Here is an 18,569-nt window from a genome sequence, read left to right as displayed (position 1 = left end):
CCCCTCACCGTCAGGGGTCCCTCCCCTCGGCACCGGCCGCTTCTGGGTCTCCAGTCAAAACCGAAGTTAATCGGCCGTTCGCCGCCGGCTTTCCTCAAAATAGGCTCCCCCTATTTTTGTGTGTTTGGATTGTTCGGACCCTGAGTGGACGCTACCATTGTGGTCTCTGGAGGGGTCCGAACCTCATCCGAAAGATGGCGCTGGGAGTGAGGCTGCTGCTGTTCGTCCTTCAGCTCAGTCAGGTATCAGCCCGGGGGCCGGGCCGGCACCCCATTCCTTCTCCCCGTCCCCCAAGTCCCAGGACCCGACTAGACACCTGTCACCCTCAGCCCCAGGCCAGCTCTGCATCTCCCTCTTTCCTTTCTACCCAATCTGCTCCCCCCCCACTATTCCCCATACACCTTCCTTCACAATCCTCACCATCCAATCACCCCATCCTGTCCCCCACAACATCACCATACTCCAACCCTGCAGTCTCCCCACTCCCCCACACCCCACCGCAGTCTCCCCATCCTCTCTGCAAAACCCCACACACCCTGCTATTCCCCCATTCTCCTCTGCAATCCCTGCATCCCCCGCTATCCCCCATCCCTTGCCCCTCAATTGTTCTCACTGCTCAATCTCCCCAAATCCCCCGCAATCTCCCCAATCCTCCCACAAACACCCCCACACTTCTCTGCTATTCCCCCATTCCCCTTTAACTATAGACCATCCTCTATTGGCTCCAACTACTATCCGAATTCTCCCTGTCATCCTAATCCTCGCAAACCCTTTCTCTCCCCTCCAACAGTCCCCATGTTTCCCCCCCTTGGGGCACTTTTCTTCATGTCCTAACCCCTTACTCCTCTCCCTGCATCACTGAGTGGGGCAGAGTATGTGTCATTGCAATCACTGGCCTTCAAAAAACAGTCCCTTGAACCGGCTGTTAATTCCAATGCATGGTTCAAATGCGTCATTTGTGGTAGAATATTCTCTTCTCTTGGATCAAGGAAACTTTTATCTCAGTATTGTTGACAGTGAATTAAATCATTAACAATGATCAAAATGGAAATGAAGAGCGTAATTGTGCAGTTAGTCATCTTGCGCAAAATGTAGTGCGTTAATTCAGGAACTGAGTTATTTGTGGGTTTGAGACATACGTGGGCTGGCATTGTTTATACATTCTGGAGTTGCTTTGCTGATGCACTTTACCCTGAAATATGCAGGTGGTGACTGAGTATGGAATGGTCCACGTCCTATCTGATAAGGAACATGGAAATACAAAAGATTACTGCATCCAGTTCAATCCCTACTGGGCCTATTTACCTCATGATCTCAGTAAGGCGGTAAGTGTATATCACAGGACGTTTTGGCAAATCCATTGCGGAATGCTCATTTAGAGAATGAATAGTCATCGTGCATATCTGGAACTCAGCCTGGCTTCTCATTCCAGGAGGGTTCATATGCCTTTGAAATCCTCCCAAGGAGGGACCCTGGACAGGGAATGTAACTTCTCAACCCCCAAAGCTGCAGGTAAAGCCTCTAATTGCACTACTTAATTTCTTGACCTAGAGCAAGTGCAGTTGAAGATAAGTCTGCAACATCAGATTGGGCATAGGTGAATTGTAAGGAACAAAATCATGTTAGTGAAAATTTAAAATATTTCGAGTTCTTTGGTTTTTAAAAAAAATCAAAATTAAATATAAAATGTACGTACATGTTAGTTAACTTGTCGTTCTGTCTTCTCATATTGTAATGTTTCAAATGTACTGGTTGGATCCCACCAGGAAGCAGGCTTGTTCTTTCGGTGTGTCTCCTCTGTCACCTGGCTGGTGACGTATCTAATTTAGCCTGATCTTCCATTTAGCATGTTTCTGTGGGGAAGATAAGCATCCGAGCTACTTGTGCCCAGTAGTTTTCAGTATGAAGCTAGATAGGAGAAGGATTTGTCCTTTTCGTTGCAAAAGTGTTCCATCTGCCAATTTGCATTTTAATCCTCTGCATACAGAAGCCAGCATTCCATTCAACTTTATGATTATGTTCTGTACCTGTTCGTGAAACTTCAATAATTTATGGACCTGAATTTCCCAAAGCTATTTTGATCTGTACTATCTCTAGCTTTTTAGTATTTCAGTAAGTACTGTTCCTTGACCTCTTTTTGTTTTGGCCCATGGTGGATGGTTTCATATTTGCTTGCCAAGTTGAAATGCGTTTGACACAGTTTAACCCATTCACTTCATCTGTTGATTTCTATGTAATATTATGTTATGACACAGAGACACCCAGCCAAATCATCCCTATCCCTGTATCCACAACACAGAAAATTAAAATAGTCACTGAACCTCAGTAGACCCCAATGGTTTCTAACCAGATGTTTTGAATAATCACAACACTGAGACACCATGTTTAAAGCTTAAACAAAACATGCCACAATTTTTAAATAATACAGTAGCTTTATCAGAGCAAATTTAAGCCACAATGTAATCCAATTAATATCTGTGTTTTAAGACTAATTTTCTTTGATTCCAGCCCCTCACTCAAAGATAAAAAGACACAGTTAAGAGATAAATCAAAAAAGAAAAAAAAAAGAGTTGTAACTGGCCAGTTCATTTAAGCAGCCTCCACAATTAGAACATTACGGGCTCATGAGATTGTATCTTGCTTGATTTCTGAAGATGCTGATGTATGCGCATAGCCTTCAGTAAGCTTTGAGGAATATTTATTTTTGTTCTGATAACTGAAACTCTATTGCCTGAACTTTCAGTATGAGACAACATTCAAGCAGCAATCTAATCATCCTGTAGCTGTGGTAGCCAAAATCCTTCCGACTTAAATACAGTTCAAAACCAGTTTGAACTTTGGTTTCTCGTTGTCTGTGAGGCTTCTGTTACTAGGCAAACATGTGGCATTCGTTTGAGCGTAATGCTTCTCTGGAGTGCAAGCATCTGTAGAGCACTTTTTAACAAGAATCAACCTGCAATTAACTTTTAGGCCAGGCCTTGTATACAAGCATCAGTCAATTATTGTTTTGCTTTACAAAGAAGGCTGCTGCTCACAGCCCAAAGCCGACCTTCAGCTCTCACCTCACATTTTCAAAGTATAATATTAAATAGAGGAAGGTCTCAACAATTAACCTTCCATCCACAATGCTGACTATCTTTCATCAGAAAATTCAGCTGCTTGGTTTTCTGACTTGCCACCTCTTAAAACATTTGACAAAAAGCAGATTTGATTTGTTTTGTTTATTATGGTTGACTTATAACTAAAACTCATCCCTTTGAAGACTGTCGTATAAATCTAGAATCTGAATAGCAATTTCTCATTTCTCCACTTTGAACACTGTGTTGAACTCAATCACGTTCTGATTGCCATTAGATAAATGTTTGTATGCTGTTAGATTGTTAACTAAAGTCTGGTTTTATTGAATCTAATATTGCGCAGTGTTTTCTCAAAGATGTATTTCTGTAGATGCAGTTATGAGATTCACTACAATTCTGACATGCTAATCTACTTATTCCAGTCTAGGTGAAAATGAAAGCTACTATGCCTTCACTCTATTTTTATGTCTGAGCCTTTGTACAGCCTACTGTATTGCAGATGCTACCAGAAGGCCAAGACACAACTTATACTTCAGTCATGAACTCTTTTCTATTTGTCAGTCATAAAGTCTCCACTGCTTGCTTATCTCTCATTATATTTTTTTGAGTGTTTGCACTATTTTATATATATTTTATTTTATTTTTTAAGACACTTCTTGTCCTCTAGCATCTTGCCAATCACTTCTGTAGATATTACATGCCCAGGCTATAATTCCTAGCCCAGACTATCTTGCAGCCATGATTCAGTGATGACAACCATGCCATACCACCAGAAGTGACATATACTTACAGTTCATTCACTTTATTCCTTGTAGGGACCAGTAGAGATTACAGGGATAGGTAGAGGCATGAGGATAGAGGGATTTGAAAATAAGGACAGGAATTTTTCCTACTGTTGACACACAGGGAAACAAGCAGCATGGCAGTAGGTGAATGGAACTTGGTGTAAGTTTAGATACAGTGACAGAGTTCTGGATGAGCATAAATTTATGACCAGTGGCAGATGGGAGGTCAGGTGTGAAGTCTAGCAGTAACAAAGACATAGTTGAGAACTCCAGCAGGAGATGACTAAATCTGCATTAAATTCAGGTGAAGTAGCTGAGGTAGCAATAGATAGTCTTGGCGATAGAGTGAATATGTGGTTGGAAGTTCATTCTGGAGCCTAATACAATACCCAAACCTGGCTTGACTTTGGCGGAACAAGGAAAAGGGAATGAAATAATGATTTAGCATGGTGTTTGTAGTGGGGATCAAAGACTGTGGCTTCAGTGTTCCTGACGTTTAGTGACATTTAGTTTCATTGCAATAAGAGATCGCAGACACAAAGTCTGATAAATCAGACAGAAAAGTATCAGATTTCAAATTGTGGAATCACCTGATCACCGTGGGAGCAGCAGTTGAGGTGTTAAATTCACCATAGCATTTGGTGAAGATGAGCCATTGTTATCCTCTATTGTTATTAAGTGAACCTCTGAGCAGAAGTGCAGTAGGCCGGATCTTGTGTAGAGTCAGGATCAAACTTGGTGGCAGTGATATCCAAAATTAAGTTGTTCGTGGAAACTTATTACTTTCTTATACACTCTCAACCGTGTGGCTAAATTCCACTTCAACTCCATTTAAAAGTTTGATGACGACATGACCATCATATATATACCGATCTCAAATAACGAGACAGAATGCAGGAAAGAGATTGATTGCTTAGTGGCATTGGTGTAAAGACAACAATCTTGCCATCACTGTCAGCAAAATGAAGGAACATAGACCATAGAACATGACAGCGCAGAATAGGCCCTTTGGCCAGCGATGTTGCGCCGACCTGTGAACTAATCTAAGCCCATCCCCCTGCACTATCCCATCATTATCCGTATGCTTATCCACGGACTGTTTAAATGCCCCTAATGTGGCTGAGTTAACTACATTGGCTGGCAGGGCATTCCACGCCCTTACCGCTCTCTGAGTAAAGAACCTGCCTCTGACATCTGTCTTAAATCTATCACCCCTCAATTTGTAGCTATGCCCCCTCGTACAAGCTGACGTCGTCATCATTGGAAAAAGACTCTCACTGTCCACCCTATCTAATCCTCTGATCATCTTGTATGTCTCTATTAAATCCCCTCTTAGCCTTCTTCTCTCCAATGAGAAAAGTCCCAAGTCCCTCACACTTTCTTCATAGATCCTGCGCTCCAGACCAGGCAACATCCTGGTAAATCTCCTCTGCACCTTTTCCAATGCTTCCACATCCTTCCTGTAATGGGACAACCAGAACCGCATGCAATATTCCGAGTGAGGCCGCACTAGCATTTTGTACAGTTGCAGCATGTCATCACGGCTCCGGAACTTAATCCCTCTACCAATAAAACCTAACACACCATAAGCCTTCTTAACAGCACTATCAACCTGGGTGGCAACTTTCAGGGACCTATGTACATGGACACCAAGATCCCTCTGCACGTCCACACTACCAAGAATCTTTCCATTGACCCAGTATTCAGCCTTCCTATTATTCTTCCCAAAGTGAATCACCTCACATTTATCTGCATTGAACTCCACTTGCCACCTTTCAGACCAATTCTGCAGTTTATCCAAGTCTTCCTGCAACCTGCAACATTTTTCCACACTGTCCACCACTCCACAGACTTTAGTGTCATCTGCAAACTTACTAACCCATCCACTTATGTCTGCATCCAAGCCATTTATAAAAATGACAAACAGCAGTGGTCCCAAAACAGATCCTTGAGGCACACCACTAGTGACTTGACTCCAGGCTGAATATTTTCCATCAATCACCACTCGTTACAAAAAGCCAGTTTCTAATCCAAACTGCTAAATCTCCCTCAATCCCATGCCTTCGTATTTTCTTCAATAGCCTACCATGTGGAACCTTATCAAAGGCTTTACTGAAGTCCATGTACACCACGTCAGCTGCCCTCTCTCATCCATATGCTTGGTCACCTTCTGAAAAGACTCAGTAAGGTTTGTGAGACACGACCTGCCCTTGACAAATCCATGCTGACTATCTCCAATCAAATTGTGGTTTGCTAGATGAGTATAAATCTTATCTCTTATAATCTTTTCCAAAACTTTTCCTACAACAGACGTAAGGCTGACAGGTCTATAATTACCTGGGCATCTCTACTGCCCTCTTGAACAAGGGCACAACATTTGCAATCCTCCAGTCCTCTGGTACTAAACCTGTAGACAATGAGGACTCAAAGACCAAGGCCAAAGGCTCTGCCACCTCCTCCCTAGCTTCCCAGAGAATCCTCGGAAAAAACCCATCCGGCCCAGGGGATTTATCTACATTCACACCTTCTAGAATTGATAACACCTCCTCCTTACTAACCTTAATCCTTTCAATTCTAGAAGCCCATAACTCAGTCTTCTCCTCTACAATATTCTCCTTTTCCTGAGTGAAAACAGATTAGAAATATTCGTTTAGAACCTCTCCGATCTCCACAGGGTCCACACACAACTTCCCACTTCTGTCTTTGACTGGCCCTATTCCTACCCTAGTCATTTTCTTATTCCTCACATACCTATAGAAAGCTTTAATGTTCTCCTTCATTCTACCTGATAATGTCTACTCATGTCTCCTCCTTGCTGTTCTTAACTCTCTGTTTAAATCCTTCCTAGCTAATCTGTAACTCTCCATCGCTTCATCTCAACCATTTCGTCTTAACGTCACATAAGCCTCCCTCTTCCGCTTAACAAGAGATACAATTTCTTTAGTAAACCACGGTTCCCTTACCTTATCACTTGCTCCCTGCCTGACAGGGACATAGCTATCAAGGACACACAATATCTGTTCCTTAAACCAGCTGCACATTTCAATTGACCCCATCCCCTGCATTTTGCTACCCTATTCAGTGCCTCCTAAATCTTGCCTAATCGCATTATAATTGCCCTTCCCCTATCTATAACTCTTGCTCTTTGGCATGTTTCTATCCCTTTCCATCTCTAAACTAAACATAACCGAATTATGGTCACTCTCTTCAAAGTGCTCACCCACCACTAAATCAAACACCTGGCCTGGTTCGTTACCAAGCACCAGATCCAGTGTGGCCTCCCCTCTTGTCGGCCCTTTGACATACTGAGTCAGGAAACTGTCCTGCACACATTGGACAAAAACTGATCCATCTGACGTACTAGAGTTATAGCAATTCCAGTCAATGTCAGGGAAGTTAAAGTCTCCCATAATGACCACCCTGTTCCTTTCACTCCTGTCCAGAATCGTTTTACCAATCCTCTCCTCCACATCCTTGGAACTTTGCGGAGGCCTGTAAAAAAACTCCCAGCAGTGTGACCTCTCCTCTCCTGTTTCTGACCTCAGCCCATACCAGTTCAGTAGCCGAGTCCTCGTCAAAAGTTCTTTCAGCCACCGTTATACTGTCCCTGACTAACAAAGCCACACCTCCCCCTCTTTTCCCACCTTTCCTGATCTTAATGAAAGATCTAAACCCTGGAACCTGCAACATCCATTCCTGACCCTGTTCTATCCATGTCTCCAAAATGGCCACAACATCAAAGTCCCAGGTACCTATCCATGCTGCAAGCTCACCTAACTTATTCCGGATACTCCTGACGTTGAAGTAGACACACTTCAAATCAGCTTGCTGTCTGCCAGCACACTCCTTTGACAGTGAGATCCTGCCCATGCCCTCCCTACTGTCTTCCTCCTGTGTATTGGAACTACACCTCAGTTTCCCATCCCTCTTCTGAGCTAGTTTAAATCTACCCGAATAGCACGAGCAAATTCCTCAGCCAGGATATTAGTGCCCCTCTGGTTAAAGTGGAGACCATCCTGTTTGTAGAGATCCCACCTTCCCCAGAATGAGCCCCAATTGTCCCTGTACCTGAAGCCCTCTCTCCTGCACCATCCCTGCACCATCGTGTTCAACTGACATCTCTCCCTGTTCTTTGCCTCGCTATCATGTGGCATGGGTAACAAAGCAGAGATAACCACTCTGTTTGTTCTAGCTCTCAGCTTCCACCCTAGCTCCCTGAAATCCTGCCTGACATCCCTATCCCTCTTTCTGCCTATGTTGTTGGTACCTATGTGGACCACGACTGGGGGCTGGTCACCCTCTCCCTTCAGGACCCCAAAGACATGATCCGAGACATCACGGACCCTGGCACCTGGGAGGCAACACACCAATGACCAAGGAGCTGGTCATTGAATTCAGGAAGCGAGTGGAGGGCACGACCCCATCTGTGTCAAAAGTGCTGAGCTAGAAATGGTCAAGGGCATTAAGTTGCTGGGTGTGATGATCACTGTGACAATTTTTCCCAATCCGCACACATTGATCCGACAGTCATAAAAATATAACAATGTCCCTACCACCTCAGAAGGCTAAGGCAATTCAGCATGTCCACAACAATTCTATGGGAAGCATAGAAAGCATCCTGTATGGATACATCACAGCTTGGTATGGCCAATGCTCTTCCTAAGACCACAAGAAGCTACAGAGAGTTGTGAGAATAGCCCAGTCCATCATGTAAACGAGCCTTCCATCCATTGACTCAATCTATACTTTCTGCTGCCTCAGGAAAGCAACCAACATAATCAAAGACCCCTTCCACCTCAATAATACTCTCTTCCACCCTCTTGTGTTGGGCAGAACAGTAGAAACTTGAATGCATGTCCAAGTAGATTCAAGATCAGCTTTTTCCCTGCGGTTATCAGACTTTGAACAGACCTCTCAAATGTTAATTCTGATCTCTCTCTTTCTCTGCACCTTCATTGCAAGTGTATCACAGTATTATACACTCTGATCTGCTGTCCAGGTGCATTTTGTTTAGTATTATCTGTCTTTATAGCATGCAAAACACCACTTTTCACTATACATGCTACATGTGACAACAATAAATCAATCAAAAAATTTTGTAGGCTCACATGTGAAGGACAACTATTTCAGCAAAGTACCAATAGTATCTTGTTTCCATGGGAATAGGTCCCTGGCAAAGATTCATTGTCTTAAAAAGTGAAGGAAACAATTGCCAGAAATTGTCTTTTTTTTTATTTTTGCTAATGCAGCGTGTAACATGTTGTGGTTCAGTTGCAATTAGCTGTAGAAATTAGTCTATATACTTCAGTTTTATCGTATTGTGTATGCTAATACAGTGATTTGAATAGGTAATATTTAATTTAAATGTTCACTTCAAAAATGAAACGTTCCAGTTCTACCTGAAATCTTTATTTTGATGCATTTTTTCAGCAGAAGCTCTTGATTTACTAACGTAATTATGAAAATATCTCACCTAGTCGGTTTAAACTACACCTAAAATTATATTCTTTCTCTCTTAGTCTGTCTTGCAGCTCCAGGACCTGACAGCCTCTGACCTGTGCACACCTTCAGATGTGCCCTTACAAGGGTTTAGCAATAGAATTGCCATGGTGATGCGTGGGAACTGTACTTTCTATGAGAAAGTAAGACTTGCTCAGATCAATGGAGCCAAAGGGTTGCTCATTGTCAGCAGGCAGAGTCTGGTAAGAAACAATGGACAGAATTTTTTCTGGTTTAGTTGGTCATGGCTTTATTTGTGACGTTACGCCTCTGCTAGCTAAAGTTGTAATAGAGACTGCATGTAGCTACCATTCCTGTTAGCTGTTGTGTTATGTGACTAACATAATTCATTCTAACAATGTGAAGCATAAGCCTTGACAGTTTTGCCTCACCATCTTCCTAGGGGTTTTGGGAGGGGCATGTTGTGAAGCCATTTACAATGCTTCTGTCATTGTTTAGTTAACATTGCAAAATGTTAAGCATTCCAGGGCTGACAGCAGCGTCTCCATTCCTAATTCAGCAATTAAGTTCCAATTGTCACTAGTTAATAAGGAATGTTGCTTTTTATATACGTATTTCAATGTAATCAGTTTGTAATATTAAGCATCACATTGCAATAGAATGTCCATTAAATTAAAAGCATTTTGGTTTTAAAATAAGTGTTACAGACTCTTCAAGATACCTATATCTGTAAAGATGTGTTTCTTCATTGTGTGACCTGGAAGAAAGCATATTGGTAGCATGTTCTGTTGTGGAGAAGACAAAAGCTAGAGTCCAACAGTATAAGATTCTCGGTGGGAAATCAGATGGAGAATTCAGAAGAACCTTCTTTATCCAGAGAATAATATGAATGTGGACAATGCCACCACAAGGTGTTATTGATGCAAATAGCATTAAGGCAGTAAAAGGGGGAAATATAGAAACATATGTGGAAGAAGGGAACATGTGGTTTTATTGTTAATGCAGTGTGGAAATATGAATGACACAGGGACACGTTAGGCTAAATGACTTTTTCTCTGCTGTATATTCTATGTAATTTATACGGCAGTTTCATTCAGTGGGATTCACAGACAGACTTAGTGTGAAACTGAGACTCACAGCAGACTTATGACGCATTGCCTGTTCCAAAAGTTGATCTGCTGAATATGCATTGAATTCATCAGGCTTAATGTTGTGTTCTTGCAATAAAATTTGTAATATGACAGTGTCTAAATTTAGCTGTCTCTAAAGATACTTCTCTGGTACCACAAATGGGTTGGCAGTAGTTTTCTCTGCGATGTTTGTGTGCTTTCTATGCTTGTATGCTTTCTTGAGCCCCACTAAATTTAATTAATGAATCTTGCCCTTAACCTTTGTGGGCTATTGCTGTATCCCCTCCTTGTTGATCTCCCCCAACTGAATCTCTCTGCATAATGCCCAGACCTCTTCTGAATACTGGATCACTACCTGTGCTTCCTCTGTTCCTCTAACAGACTGTGTGTACTTTCAGTTACCCGCTGGTTCCTGCATGCAGTTCTCCCAGCATTCCCTTTTATGTGTGCTTTTGGCATTTCTCCTCCTTCCATGACGTTTCACGAATCCAGCTTTGTATCCATTATTTTTAGACCTCCTAAAACATTTATAGATCTCTGTGAATGCAAGGGATGTTATTGAAATGTTACTTGCTGTTCTCTGCCTCTCTCAGGAAATTAACGCTCATTGCTTTCATGCAGACACTGTGGTGCACTTTTTACCCCTGTCCGAGCAATGCCCCTAATACGCTCAAGCTGTTGTGTTTCCATGGTAACAGTGGCAATACAGGTCACTGATATAAATTGCACTGACCTACCCTCCAGTTGTTTACTCCAAAATTAATGGACCTTGAGTTATTTTCTCAGAATTTTAAATATTTCATTACAGCATTTATAATACCTGAGCATTGATCATTTGCAAGTTCTATTTTTCACGAAAAGAAACCCGAACGTCAGTAAACAAATTTATTGATGAATGCAAAACGTGGCATTTGCAGAAAACAGTTTTCAAAGAAGCATGTAATTCACACAACCATTAAACATGTAGACACCAGTCAATAATTATTGTTTCCCTTTGGAGTGTAACTCATTTGTAGAGTTGCATGAGCTGTTAAAGGAGCTCTATAGAATACGGCTGGCGGGACAAATGTTGAAGTATAAAAGGGTTTAATTGAAAGCTACCCAAAGCTCACTAAAAATCTTGCAGATGGGTGTACTTCTGTACAAGTAAACCACTTCCTGCTGTCACGTCGAAGAATCACTTAGGCTTGAAATTGCTAATGTAACAGCTTCTGCACCACTGCAGTTGTAGACTATGGACAATAGATAGTTCAGTCAAGCAGTTTACAATTTCTGAAGTACAGCTGTGTCTGCCTCCTTTTGAGCAGTTCTATGGGATGTATATTTATTTTTATAAATTTTTTTTCAGTTTATTTTATTTATATAATTTCACTTTTGCATTTCCTGTTTTCATCATTTGTACACTTAGTTCCCTGGTTACCCATTTTAAGGTTATTCACTGTTTTGATGGGTCTTGCTGATTCTTGTTTACTAGCCTCAGCCTTGCCCTTTTCATTCAGGCTCTTTTCTCTGGTAAATACTTTTAGTTGTTTACCTAGCAAGTCTTAAGGTTTTCCTCGACTTCTTGTAGTGAATTTTTTCTTAATTTTCTGACTTATGACTGCTCAACATTGTTTCTTGCTTTGTTTTCCAGCCTGATCTGGAGGCTTTTGTCTGAATGATTTTCCTAATCAAGTAGTATGATGTCTGATCTAATTCTCCTGTTCCTGATCCAGTGGTAGCTCATCTGTAGGGTTGCCATTCTCCTTTTTTTTGGTGGGGCTCTCAACCCACCTGGTGGTTTGATGTTCTTCCTTACTTGAGTACAATAGGTTACTTCCTGCCCTGTTGAAAATAGCCGGCAGTTTCTGCTTGTAGGGGTTTTTATACCCCGGTTGTACAACTTTGCTTTTCATAGCCTTGCTCACATTGCCATTTTTAATAGTCTCAGCAACTTTTAACGGTAGCACTAGTTATTCTCTTAATAGCCTCATAAGCAGTACCACAGGAAATCCACTTGCAAATGTAATAAATGCTATCTCTGTTATCCCACTAATTATCATTGCCTATCTGTGGACTTGTATGACATGATGGCCCTAGATTAAAAACCATGTACTGTTTATTCAGATACTGCCTCAGGACTTTTACTGTCTCCTCTTACATTTTTCAAAACTGTTCAATCTATGCACAATGAAAGTGGGATTAAAGGCATGTCTATGTAAACTGCCGTGTTTGATTACTGTCTGATTAATTCTTTTCTGCTCTGCAGGTGCCTCCAGGTGGAAATGGGAGTCAGTATGAGGAAATTGATATCCCGGTTGCTCTCCTCAGTTACGATGACATGCTTGATATATCAAAGGTAAAGGTTCTCATGTGTCCTTGTTAGTGGGTGGGGTGTTTTTAGAAATATTTATTACAGATCCAGGTGGGTCAGACACAACAGCTCTCATTTAAGAGAGCAGCAGAAATGCATGAAGATAAAGAAAGAAACAGTTGAAATCTGGGATCAAAAATCCCCAATCCCCAAAAAGACAAATTAATTGGTTGATACTGAATAAGTTGTTTGATTTAATCTGTTTTTAAAGCAGTTTTTGACAGTGTTTTCTTTGCTGCGTCTTCTCTACCAATAGCACTAATATGCCTATACCTTCACGCCGTTGGCTATCATGTGCTGTTTTGACCCAGTGTGTTCAAACTCCGTAGAACCATGCCGTCAAGACTGAAACTTGCCTCTCACAACATCCACTCTCAGTCACTCACTTTCTCGCAAGGACCGCTGGATATTGACAGGAAGCGGGAAATTTGGTTGAATGCCTTTGGGTCAGGAAGAAATGGTGAGGTTGTAGTCCACTTCCACCTATCCATATTAGTTGCAGCTATTGCTGGCCTGTTCTGAAGTTGGAGGAAACAAAAGATTTGTGACAACAACAACTTGCATTTACATTGTGCCTTTAATGTTGTAAAGAGTCCCACAGCACTTTTAAAAGAGTGTTATCAGCTACGGCTTACACTCTTGCTTCTGTGTAAGCAGGTTTCATTGAAATTCTGTTGCAGAGCTTGATCACAGAATTGTGGCAGATACTCCAGTGCAGAATGAAGGGAGAAATGTACTGTTGGAGGTAGTGTCTTTCAGTTGGAACATTAAGCCATGGCCCTATCTGCCTGGACATTGATGGAAAAGATTCTATGACATGAACTTTCATACTGACTGAGAAGGACTCTGACTTGTCCAAAGTGGTACCAGAGCTACAATTCTGGAAACCTAGCACCCATTATTGTTGTCATGGGAAAGTGAAGGTGGATTTTACTTGGCGTATCCATGGTTCAAGAGGACAGTTGCACATTTTGAAGTGTAGCAATCATCAAACAAATGCACTTTCAATTGTGAGATACTAGACAAAAAGCTGAAAGAACTGCAGATGCTGGTAATCTGAACCAAAAACAGAAATTGCTGGAAAATCTTAATAGGTCTGGCAGCATCTGTGGAGAGAAATCAGAGTTAACATTTCGGATCCAGAAGAATGCTCACTGGACCTGAAACGTTAATTCTGATTTCCCTCCACAGATGCTGCCAGACCTGCTAAGATTTACCAGCAAATTTCTGATTTTATTTCAATTGTGAGATGCCTGAGACATGACTTGCGGTCTTTACATTTTTCAGGAGAAAGTCTAAAACTGCCAGTTATTTGGAAATGTCCTTGAACATCTTTCGGTGAGGTCCTAGTATCCTTCGGGACTGTTAAAAATCAATATGAATGTGTGGAAAACGTATATAAACTCATTAGGACTGTGAAACTCATTAGAATTATAAATATTTTATGCTGTTTAAATCTTCTGGCCAACCCATTTTCTGAAAAATAGCCTGAAATTTTAGAACAAAAATGAGTGCTTGCTATTTCACTCTCCACATAAGCCTGGGGGGACAACAAATTGTCATCATGGCAGGATACCAATCAGTTCACAGTTTAATTGGCAGTTCCAAATGACTGTACTGCTTTTTTGCAGGACTATTTTGATAAGGGATTAAATGAATTTAAAGGTAGTAATTTGTTAAAAATCATTTTTTTTCCTTAAACTTAGTGAAGTTATCAGTAGATACATAGATCTTTATTTAGATTCAACATATATACTGTGGTCTACCCATAGTGCATATTGGTTGAGGTGGAATGGAAAGTGTATCAGCAAAGGATGGCGTAGGGTAATATGAGTTGTCATAGGAGCTATAAAGGGATATGGGATCAAGAGAGGAGTTTAGGTCGGAGGGTATGAGATGGCATGTAGGAGTGGGCATGAACATGAGTTGATGTAGATTGATATGAATGTGGCATGTAAGAAGAGGACTGGGGACTTTTTTTATTTTATTACTTTGATTAATAGCTGGGGCAAAGATCCAGAGCGCCAAGGCTGCCCTTTTAAACACCCTCTTCTGCACTGGTGGATGCCTCTGAGCTGTTTACCAAGACAATGGGCCCCAATTCCTGCTGCTGACTAGAGATAATAGGAACTGCAGAAGGGTTTGTGGCCTTTGAAATTTTCCAGACTCTGCGCTAACAACTCGGGAATGAAACTTCAGGAATATATTACCATTTTGAAGAAAAGCACTGAAGCTATCCCTGCTACCTTGGCCACTGATTATCCCTCAATCAACATTACAAATACATCATTATCATATTGCTTTTCACAGACTTTGCCGTGCATGTATTTGGCTACTGTGATTCCTACATGGCTACAATAACTCTACCTCAAAAATGTTTCAAACCCGTTCAGATGTCTAGTGATCATGAGAAGTGCTATATAAGTACAGCTTTCTTTATGATCAAACAAAATTTAACATGAACTATGCTAGGAGATAAGAGAATATATGATTTAAAGCTTGGTCAAGAAGTGTTAACGAATATCATAAATGGGGCAACAAAACAATGAGACATGGACTGATTAATGGAAGGAATTCATCACATTTTAAGGCAGTAGTACAGTGATCAAAAAGAAGATACTGAACAGGCTAAAATTGATGAGCACAAGGATTTCTAAGGATTAAGAGCTGAAGAAAATTAGAGATGAAGGGAGCTGGAACCATGGAGGGATTTTAAAACTTAAATGATAATTATAAAGTGGAAGGGGACGGCCTTGACGGTGAAATGAACATTAAAGCATAACTCTCAGTCTGAATGTAGAGAAGTGTGAGAGTCATTTGCCCTAAAGTTAATGTTCCTTTCCAGCAGAAAGCAGTATCTATCCAGTACCAGAAGCTTGTCTTGGTAATACAGTCAGTCGTGGGAATGTGTCATTTCACATGCAGTGTACAAGCATAGCATACTGCATTCTCATCATTTTATTTTACATTATGCATTAGTTTGAGTAGAACCAGCTTGTGTCCTTGTGGAGACATGGAGGATAGACTGAGAGCTGTGAGTAACTCTGTATCATGTACTACAGGTTTCCCAAGCTCTGTAGAAGAATTCCAGCTCAGATGCGGCACCATGTCTTTCCTGTTGTAGATAAAATCTGCCAGCTAGGCATTCTGGTATTGAACAGGCCTGTCAAAGCCTGTTGGGAACATTAGCAGCTGATATATTACGTTATCATATTGAATTCTGGATATCAGCTGGATTAGTCTGGTCTAATTTATTTAATTTGTTTCTTCTCCTAAAGGTTCTGTACATCATTGTATTCTTTGGGCTTTAAAACAGAGTTTGAACAAAGAACAAAAAACAAAGAAAATTATAGCACAGGAACAGGCCCTTTGGCCCTCCAAGCCTGCGCCGATCCAGATCCTCTATCTAAACCTGTCGCCTATTTTCCAAGGATCTGTATCCCTCTGCTCCCTGCCCATTCATATATCTGGGATAGATCCCATCTGAACCTGGGGACTTGTCCACCCTAATGCCTTTTAGAATACCCAACACTCTTCCCCCGCTGTGCCAACTTGACTTAGAGTAATCAGACATCTGTCCCTAACCTCAACGTCTTTCATGTCTCTCTCCTCGGTGAATACCGACGCAAACTACTCAGTAAGAATCTCACTCATTTTCTCTGACTCCTCACATAACTTCTCTCCTTTGCCCTTGAGTGGGCCAACCCTTTCTCTAGTTACCCTTTTGCTCCTTATGTACGAATAAAAGGCTTTGGAATTTTCCTTAACCCAGTTTGCTAAAGATATTTCATTGTCCCTTTTAGCCCTCTTAATTCCTCATTTCAGATTGGTCCTACTTTTCCGATATTCTTCCAAAGCTTCATCTGTTTTCAGTCACCTAGACCATATGTACGCTTCCTTCTTCCTCTTTGTAGTCTCACAATTTCACCTGTCATCCATCGTTCCTTAATCTTGCCCTCCCTATCCCTCATTTTCACAGGGACATGTTTGTCCTGCAGTCTAATCGACCTCTCTTTAAAAGCCTCCCACATATCAAATGTGGATTTACCCTCAAACAGCTGCTCCCAATCCACATTCTCCAGCTCCTGCTGAATTTTGCTATTGTTGGTCTTCTCCCAATTCAGCACTCTTCCTTTAGGACCACTCTTATCTTTGTCCATGAGTATTCTAAAACTTATGGAATTGTGATCACTATTCCCAAAGTAATTTCCTACTGAAACATCAGCTACCTGCCTGGGCTTATTCTCCCACACCACGTCCAGTATGGCCCCTCCCCAAGTTAGACTATTTACACACTACTCTATAAAACCCTCCTGGATGCTCCTTACAAATTCTGCTCTATCTAAACCCCTAACACGAGGTGAATCCCGGTCAGTGTTGGGAAAATTAAAATCCCCCATCAGCACCATCCTGTTGCTCCTACATCTTTCCATAATCTGTCTACATATTTGTAACTTTATCTCACGCTTGCTGTTGGGAGGCCTGTAGTATAGCCCCAACATTGTTATCGTACCCTTCCTATTTCTGAGCCCTGCCCATATTGCCTCACTGCACGATTCCTCCATAGTGCCCTCTTTCAGCACAGCTGTGATATCGTCTTTGACCAGTAATGCAACTCCTCCACCCCTTTTACCTCCCTCTCTATCCTGTATGAAGCATCTTTATCCCGGGATATTTAGTTGCCAATCTTGCCCTTCCCTCAATCAGATTTCAGTAACAGCAATAACATCATACTCCTGGGTACTAATCCAAACCCTAAGTTCATCTGTCTTATCTACTACACTTCTCGCATTAAAACAAATACACCTCAGACCACCTAACTCTTTGTGTTCATCACTGCTGTCTGCCTACTCTTCCCCTTCATCACACTGACTTCATTATCTAGTTCCTTACATGCTTTAGTTACTAACTCCTTACTGTTCACTAATGTCCTCATTTGGTTCCCATCCCCCGCCACATTAGTTTATACCCTCACTCACCGCGTTAGCAGAAGTACCCTCTAGGACATTGGTTCCAGTCCTGCCCAGGTGTAGACCGTCTGATCTGTAATAGTCCCACCTTCCCCAGAACCGGTCCCGATGTCCCAAAATTCTGAACCCCTTCCTCCTGCACCATCTCTCAAGCCACTCATTTATCCTGCCTACTCTTTCATTTCTACTCTGACTAGCACATGGCACTGGTAGCAATCCTGAGATTACTGCCTCTGAGGTCCGACTTTTTAACTTGGCTCCTAACTCCCTAAATTCTGCTTGTAGAACCACACCCCGTTTATTACCTATGTCATTGGTGCCCATGTGCATCATGTCAGCTGGCTGTTCACCCTCACCCTTCAGAATGTCCTGCAGTTTATCTGAGACATCCCTGACCCGTGCACCGGGGAGGCTACAAACCATTCGGGAGTCTCGCTTTCAACCACAGAACTGCCTATCTACTCCCCTTACAATCCCCTATGACTATAGCCCTTCCACTGTTTTTCCTGCCTGTCTGTACAGCAGAGCCAGCCACGTTGCCATGAACCTCACTACTGCTATCTTCCCCTGGTGAGCCATCTCCCCCAACAGTATCCAAAACGGTATACCTGTTTTGGTGGGAGATGACGGCAGGGGACACCTGCACTGCCTTCCTGCTTTTTCTCTGCCTTTTGGTCACCCATTCCCTTTTCCCCTCAGCAATCCTAATCTGTGGTGTGACCAATTCACTAAACGTGCTATCCACGACTTCCTCAGCATTGTGGCTGCTCCAAAGTGAGTCCATCCACAGCTCC

At 41.9% G+C, this 18,569-nt stretch overlaps 1 protein-coding gene across 6 annotated transcripts in view; it reads left to right on the top strand.

Annotated features, from left to right (window-relative positions):
* Window positions 1–14: 14 nt before the first annotated feature.
* sppl2 (signal peptide peptidase-like 2) overlaps window positions 15–18,569 on the top strand; it is a 46,441-nt gene continuing 27,886 nt past the window's right edge. For 5 of the 6 annotated variants that reach the window (XR_007250314.2, XM_048559620.2, XM_048559619.2 and 2 more), the window contains exons 1-4: window positions 15–242; window positions 1,206–1,325; window positions 9,382–9,564; window positions 12,701–12,790. Coding sequence is in view for 5 of the 6 variants with exons in the window: in XM_048559620.2 (XP_048415577.2) it covers window positions 195–242; window positions 1,206–1,325; window positions 9,382–9,564; window positions 12,701–12,790 (441 nt within the window). In the remaining variant the exon portion in view is untranslated. Of the gene's footprint in view, window positions 243–1,205; window positions 1,326–1,432; window positions 1,513–9,381; window positions 9,565–12,700; window positions 12,791–18,569 lie in introns of those variants that run through there. The other variant, XM_048559621.2, reaches the window with a different exon arrangement.

This window comes from Stegostoma tigrinum, chromosome 30 (genome assembly GCF_030684315.1).
Source record: "Stegostoma tigrinum isolate sSteTig4 chromosome 30, sSteTig4.hap1, whole genome shotgun sequence".
In the NCBI taxonomy this organism is placed as follows: domain Eukaryota; kingdom Metazoa; phylum Chordata; class Chondrichthyes; order Orectolobiformes; family Stegostomatidae; genus Stegostoma; species Stegostoma tigrinum.
Note: the sequence above shows the minus strand (reverse complement) of the source record. Positions and strands in the feature narration are given on the sequence as shown.